General features: G+C 33.4%; 1 protein-coding gene across 2 annotated transcripts; it reads left to right on the top strand.

The window, feature by feature from the left end:
* The first annotated feature begins 2138 nt into the window (after positions 1-2138).
* LOC109582949 (uncharacterized) lies at positions 2139-4382 on the top strand. 2 transcript variants are annotated; one of them, XM_019998047.1, is made up of 9 exons: positions 2139-2305; positions 2347-2566; positions 2616-2906; positions 2948-3176; positions 3218-3469; positions 3516-3586; positions 3643-3880; positions 3932-4027; positions 4077-4382. In XM_019998047.1, the coding sequence occupies exons 2-9, from the start codon at positions 2384-2386 to the stop codon at positions 4214-4216; spliced, it is 1500 nt and encodes a 499-aa protein (XP_019853606.1). In that variant the 5' UTR covers positions 2139-2305; positions 2347-2383; the 3' UTR covers positions 4217-4382. The 2 variants fall into 2 exon arrangements, with proteins under 2 accessions (XP_019853606.1, XP_019853605.1); XM_019998046.1 differs by having other exon boundaries at positions 2139-2566.
* The last annotated feature ends 3309 nt before the right edge of the window (positions 4383-7691 follow it).

Genomic DNA, 7691 nt, shown 5'->3' with positions numbered 1-7691 from the left:
CTCTCATTGTCATCATAACACTGCCAGTAAGTTCTAAAGTTGCAAGATATATTCACGCAAGATGTTCCTGTATCAAGAAATACACTGCAACAGGAGATGAGGAGGAGCAAAAGCCACTGCTATTGAACGAGGAGGAGCTGCACTCACCAACACATATTGTCATGAGAAGAGAATCAATGATATTTGACTTCAATATGTAAAAAAATTAAAAATAGTGTTCGCCTGTGCCTTTAAATAAATACTTGATTTTGTTACAATTTCCCCTTGTATTGCCTTTGATTTTAATGATTATTAGTTGTAGAGTTTATAATGCTGAGTGAATAGTAGTACTGTACATGTACATAATAATTATTTCATTTTGTATTCTTAATCAGTAAAATAAAATTTTCAACTAATAAGCAGCAGTTTAACAATAGTGGTTTTAATACTTATTGCCTGATATACAAAAAGAAGAGATGGTTTAAAGTAATACATCTTTGATAAAGAGGCAATGACTACAATTTACTCATAAAAATACATGGATACTTATTAAATATAGTTGTATTATGAATTATGCTTCAGATATGATTACAAAATTCTATAAATAAGACAGCACTACCTGTTCAATTAACTAACACAGGATGTTCAAACAACAAGAATAGTTTAAAAAACACCAATATAACAACACAGTATACCAGCAGTGAAAGATGATGATAGTGTTTGTGATACTTATCTACTTCAATGGTCTCCTTGTTAGCTCTGAGAATAACTACCTTCCCTTCCTGTATCCTCAGTACTAACTATCTAACAATCAGCAATACTTCTTATAGTGTTAATGTATCATTCCCATCCACACTTGAATTTGGATCCTCTTGTTTCAACTATGCCCATGTGAGGCTTGTATAACATGTATGAGTATAATGAATGTACTTATTGTTTAGATTGAGATTTATGGATATATTGTTTTTTTGGTGGTAGCTACATGTATACCATTCTATATTATGACTATATAGACTTATATGGTGGGAGAAGTGAAGTACATTATGCTATTATAGCTCCAACAACAAATCTTTCACGCACGCATTTAAAAGTATTGTAGTTTAATGAGTAAAGGCTGCACAAATTTATGCTTATATTTATAGTAAACATTAACAAACAACCTAATAAACAAGTGTAAATAATCATTGGAATGCAGATCCACATGTTATTGGCACATGATTAACACAGAAAGATAAACAGACTACAATGTATATATACAGGTGTAAACTATGACCAAGATACATAAGCATTATTGATATTGCTCACTTTTACATTGCACAAACAAAATTAATCAGATCATAAACTTATAAATGTGGGTATGTAAACCTATTATTTCCACTACTTGCAGAGAGCACAGCCTGCACAGGTACATTACAGATCACTGTACACATAAAATCACATATAACTAGTCTTGCAATACCTGTATTAATACCACGTTTTCACAAACACATCACAACATCGAGTGAATACTTATAAATACTGTCATTGCAGTTTTCTGTTACTTAGTTAAAGTTTGTATAATACTTTTGGTGAATAAACCAAAATTTTGAAAATTATAACAAAACCAATTCTAATTGGTCAGCTAAAATAAACAAAACCCAATTCAAGTTAGTGTATGCATGAATGCTTCAAAACAGATCAACAACAGATTCTCTGCAATGTCTAAAACATTAGTAGAACTGGGTACAATATCATTCTTCTGCTCATCAACAGTTATGAGAATCAGTTACATCTAAAAGAGGCTCATCATCATCATCATTATAGAGCTTATTAAACAATTTCCTCACTAATACATTATACCAGGGTGCTTGTGATAGCTGCAAGTAGAGGTGATACAGTACATTTAACATAAAACTGGCAGTAAAAAGGGACAAGCAAGTATTGAACCAGATCCATACCACACTGTCTTCAGTATAAGCTACAGAGAAACCAACCATCATACATAAATTGAACAAGAACCAAACCTCTTGTATATTGTGCATAAGTAACAGATATGAGCTACATGTAAATGGAAATAATGCTTGTAAACAAGTTTAGAGATATACAATAGACAATTTACAAGGTAACGGGTTTCATGTTATGCATTATATAGCTAACATTTTGAAGTTTACAAGTTACATTATGTTTAGTTGTTTAAATGTGAAACTCACTTTAGTCTATGGTCTATAACAACTAACAGTGAACAAACTAAGTTAACGTGCACTATTGTACCACTTTACTATTACTTAACATTTCTAATAAGTTACTTCTAACTAGTTTGAATAAGCCAAACAGGATATGATTAAAAGTATGTAAAGATCGTTTATAACAATGTACTGCCAGGATTAGGATTATCCAGTTCATATTGGTATACCAGCAGTGAAAGATGATGATAGTGTTTGTGATACTTATCTGCTTCAATGGTCTCCTTGTTAGCTCTGAGAGTAACTACCTTCCCTTCCTGTATCCTACTGACTATTCAAAAATCAATGCCTTCGATGATTATGCTGTAAATGTGTCACTGCCCTCCCTAATAAGATTTGGATCATCATGCCACACTGAAGCATGGGTTAGCTAAACAGCAAATAGTACAAGACTAATTTACTTATTATTTATAGATAAGTACTAATGGGTTGATTAGTTTAGGAACAAGTTTTATTGCCTGGACACCCAATTCTTTTCCTATTACTACTACTGTCATTGCTCCATATTGGGATGACAATGACTTACGTCAGAAAGGTGAAGTACGTTATGCTATTATAACTCCAACAACAAATCTTTCATTGTGCAATCAAGTCAATGATTACTTGTCTACTTCAACTGGTAGTAGTGTATCTGTTGAATGGATACTGTGGGCCTACTGGTATGATCTATGTCCATTTGGTGATTATTATTGCAACAATACTGAGGTTAATAGTATCTATAACTTATAATAATAATTTTCTTGTAGTCTAATCATTTTCAGATTATATTAGCTCATCAAAGTAATGCCACATATGCTGTGTTTATATACAAGTGTGGATTGATAGAATGGACAAAACACAGAGCTGGTGTTGGTATTAATAGTGGCAATGGGTATTATAATAACCATCTACTAGCAAATACTTACAATGTTACTGACATAGATTGCTATGATGCAGTATCAGGATGGACTAATATTGTATACAGACTATATCAAGGTATTATTAATATGCTCTTATAATAGTTTAATTAGTTATAGATAAGTTTGAGTTCCTATCCATTACATCTCACAGTACTGCAGTATCATGGGATATCATCCCTAACAACAACAGTATACTTATTCTGAGCATCACTGATTCACTTCAAACAGTTAATGAAACAATTAATGTTACTGAATATGACAATGTATATCATTATACTGAAGACTTGTCTTCTTGTAATGTATATACCTTCAAATTGGCACTACTCATGTCAAGTGAATGTAAGGACAGCATTAGAATCATCTCTACAGGTACACGAAATATATTATTAATAATAGTAATTCTCCTTCTTAATAGCATTGACACCAAAACCTGACAATGTATCTGCATTATATCTAACCAATGAAACAATAATCATAAGATTTCAAGTAAGAGAAATTGCACTATACACTATAAGATTATATATATATATATATATATATAGATGCATCAGTGCTTTATAAAGAAGATACAGTTGCTTTTGATTGGAGCTAATGCTTTTAATACATCAAATCTATTGGATATTGATAGTCTTCAATATATTGATGAGTTTTATATTATACACTGGAATATAAAACTAAATGATCATTCATTGTATTACCTAACAGTATCAGCAATTGGTACATATGGAACTAGTAGCTCTAATGTTACAGCACTCACTACTAACAATACCAACCATCAAAGTATGATTTGTACAGTATGCATGCACATGTACATAACTCTGCTGTCAATAGGTCAATCACAGATAGTACTTGGAGTTATCTTTGGACTCACAACACTTGCTGTTCTCATGCTATCACTAGCAATGATTGCAATACTGAGGAAAAAAGGTAAAAGTATGTGTATATTAGTACTATGTATCATTTCAATGCTATAAAGGTAAAGCAAACTCTATACCTCATACTCAAGAGGCTAGTGACATTCCAGTCACTACAATAGAGAATCCAACATATGACATGATAAGCAATGAAATACCATCAATTAATACTAATAACTATCAGCAGCTATACTTCTCTTAGTATCAGTACTACTGATAACTGATGTTCCAGAAACAAGGCCACAAGTTTTATCCCATCCCCCATACAAAGTTAAACATTTTAAATGATACATAGTAACTCATAAATGCACACACAATTTAGTATTGTAGTTTAATGTGTAAAGGTTGAACAAATTTAGGCTAACAAATGGATGTTGGAATGCAGAGCTGCATGTTATCATTAGCACATGATAAACACAGAAAGACAAGCAAACTATGCATGTACAGGGATAAACTATGACTGAGCTTTAAAAAACATTGCTGAAACATTGCACACATGCACAACAAACCAGGAGTCCTGATCATACACAAGTCACAAACAAAATCAAAAAGATAATAATCATACTTATATGGACATGGATATGTAAACCCATATCATTTCTCACTTAACATTAGTGCATATAGATGCATGCTTTCCACAAACACAACACAACACCAAATTGAATACTTGATAATGCATCTCTAATAGCATCCCTTGCATTAATGGCAGGTGTTCAATTAATAATATAGACAAAGTAATGCTGTCATTGCTTATATTTCATTGTTTTTGTTCCATATTAAGTAATGAGTATCAGTAACGCTCTGTGTGCCACTAAAGTTGATGGCTTTCAATCACCAATACTTGCTTGTACTTTTGAAAGATTATAATGCACTTTTGTTTATGCATGCATGTCTGCATTGCATCTAGCTTGTTTACTTTATGCAGCATGTGAACACATTACTATAAAAATTTTATCAAAACAACTTCATCTCAAAAACTTCATTGCTCTCTCAACTTTTATAGCCTATTTGATGACTTCATATTTTATGTGATGAATATGATTTTCACTCTACTTCTTCTCTTTGTCTCTTCATCCCCTGGAGTAGCTTTAAAAAGCAGCAGCAACACTAGTGTTTACTATGTTAACAGCAAGCAGCATAGTTGCAGTGGAGAATGCCACACACTCTCCCATTACACAAATAAGACTGACTGGCCTCCAAACACTACGCTAATATTTCTACCAGGAGAGCACGAGTTGCATGCTCATCTTATCATTGAAAAACTGGACACTATCGTGCTTAAAGGACAAGGGGCTGATCCACCAGTAATCAAATGTACTAAGGAATCCTTGATGATCAAGATAAAGGATTGCAGTGCAGTCAATATTGAAGGTATTGCTATTAAGTGCAGCCTCTTATATTTAATTGATAATAATGCAATGACCATTAATAATATCAGTGCAAATCAATCCTATTGTCATAATGCAAAACCTTCCAGTGTATTTTCAACTGTTACAATATCACATTCAAAGTTTACGTGTACTGAGAAGCTTACAAACAATTGTATAGGTATTCATCATAACACTGGTAGGATAATACTACAAGATGTGATTACATCAAACAAACTTTGGTCTTGCAGAAATGGGATAGATATGCTTGGCAATGGGGAAATTGAGATAGAATTGTATAATGTCTCAGCCATTGGTAATAACAATACTGGTATTGGAATTGTATTAAATCAACATGGGAAAGTAAATTTGTATAATGTCTCAGCTATTGGTAATAACAATACTGGTATTGGAATTATATTAAATCAAAATGGGATGGCAAATTTAACTAGAGTCAATGTATCCAATAACATAATGAATGGGATGTACTTGGTGTGTCACAAAAACCATAATCATATATATCTAAAAAGTATCACAGCTAGTCACAGCTATATGGGAATTGCGCTAACTTATTATGACCATGACTTTATAAACATTACTAATTCAAATATAAAAAACACTCAATTTGGAATTGCAATTTTGCAAGGTACTAATAATGAAGTACATCTGGTTAATATAACAACTGATATCACTAATAACAATGGAATACGTTTTTATTCTCGATGGTCTATTGATGTCAATACAGTACATCTCACTGGAGTCCTCATAACTAATAGCTTTAAACCAGCACTCCATGTAGTCTGCAATGGCAGGTGTACATTAAGACTAACAAATGTCACAATTACTAATAATTCAAATACTGGTATAATTATTCTTGGAAAATGGAACATTTATTTTACAAATCGTCCCTCATTTATATCCAATAACAGATCTCCAACAAATGGTGGTGGAATATGGATAGACAGATATTCTAGTGTCACCAGTAGCACTGAAGTATATTTCATTAACAATACAGCACAAGGAATGGGTGGTGCTATTTATGTAAATGAGGTTCGTTACTCCACATTTATATACAATCACCTTACATTCAAAAATTTTATCCCAATATTTAAAAATAATTCAGCATTAGTGTCTGGAGACAATATTTACAATGGAGTTTATCATGGCCAGGTTGCCTTGTCAAATGAATTTCTAAATGTTGCAAACTGCCAAAACATTTCTTTTAGTAAATATGTCACATCTGCACCAATAGGTGTTTGTTTGTGTGGGGATGGTTTGACTGTTAATTGTGATGATAGATCATTAGATGGTGTAATATATCCCGGTCAATCCATCAATCTTTCTCTAGTAACTGTAGGAGTATGTGGAGGGATAAGTTCTTCAGTACTAGTTACCAGTGACACTCAAAGTCTGGAGGTAGTGCATGTAAACGTTAATCAAGAGACAGTACGAAAATGTAAAAATTTCACATATGCAATCAACAAAATAGAAAACGAAGGCACTTTTCAAATTGGGATCAGAAAATCTGCAGCAAATATAGGATTGATAAACTCTCAAGTGGCAGTGAGTATCAGATTCATGGAGTGTCCTCTTGGCCTTCGTGTTGTGTCAGGATCATGTCAGTGTGATAATATGATTGGTGCTATTAATGGGACACACTGTGATATCAATAAGAGTCCTCATCATATTAGCAGATCCGGTAATAACTGGTTGTACTACAGTCAAGAGTATCAGTGTGTAGTGGCACACACTAACTGTCCATTTGATTATTGTGATACATCTACAGTCCACCTCAGTCTCAATGAGTCTGATCTACAGTGTAGAAATGGTAGGTCAGGTATTTTATGTGGAGGATGTCAGCCCGGCCTCAGTCTCATGCTTGGTTCCAATCAATGCCAGGCTTGTAGCAATGAATATCTATCACTAGTGGCTGCATTCATGATTGCTGGAATAGCTCTAGTGGTATTTCTAATGGTTAGTAAGTTAGCTGTGTCTTCAGGTAGCATCAATGGGCTACTCTTTTATGCTAATGTAGTCAAGTTGAATGAAGCTGCTCTTTTTTCCAATGGCAGTATACCAGTGCTGAGTCAGTTCATTGCATGGCTTAATCTTGATCTTGGTATTCAAACTTGTTTCTTCAATGGGCTAGACAGTTACTGGAAGACATGGTTACAGTTTGCGTTTCTGCTCTACATCTGGCTGCTAATTGGTATCATCATTATTGGCTGTAACCACTCAGCAAGACTAGCTAGGCTATGCGGTAATAATGGAGTCCCGGTTTTAGCTACACTCATCTTCATGTCCTACACT

This window comes from Amphimedon queenslandica, unplaced genomic scaffold, assembly GCF_000090795.2.
Source record: "Amphimedon queenslandica unplaced genomic scaffold, v1.1 AMPQUscaffold_13343, whole genome shotgun sequence".
Classification (NCBI taxonomy): domain Eukaryota; kingdom Metazoa; phylum Porifera; class Demospongiae; order Haplosclerida; family Niphatidae; genus Amphimedon; species Amphimedon queenslandica.
The sequence above is the reverse complement of the archived record's forward strand: the minus strand, read 5'-3'. Positions and strand labels throughout refer to the sequence as shown.

Bases quoted from the DNA above. Each gene is read 5' to 3' on its own strand.
- LOC109582949 (XM_019998047.1), top strand. From the start codon at position 2,384: ATGATGATAGTGTTTGTGATACTTATCTGCTTCAATGGTCTCCTTGTT. The intron at 2,907-2,947 runs GTTAATAGTATC...ATTTTCTTGTAG, and splicing joins ATTATTGCAACAATACTGAG to TCTAATCATTTTCAGATTAT. The intron at 3,470-3,515 runs GTACACGAAATA...CCTTCTTAATAG, and splicing joins CATTAGAATCATCTCTACAG to CATTGACACCAAAACCTGAC.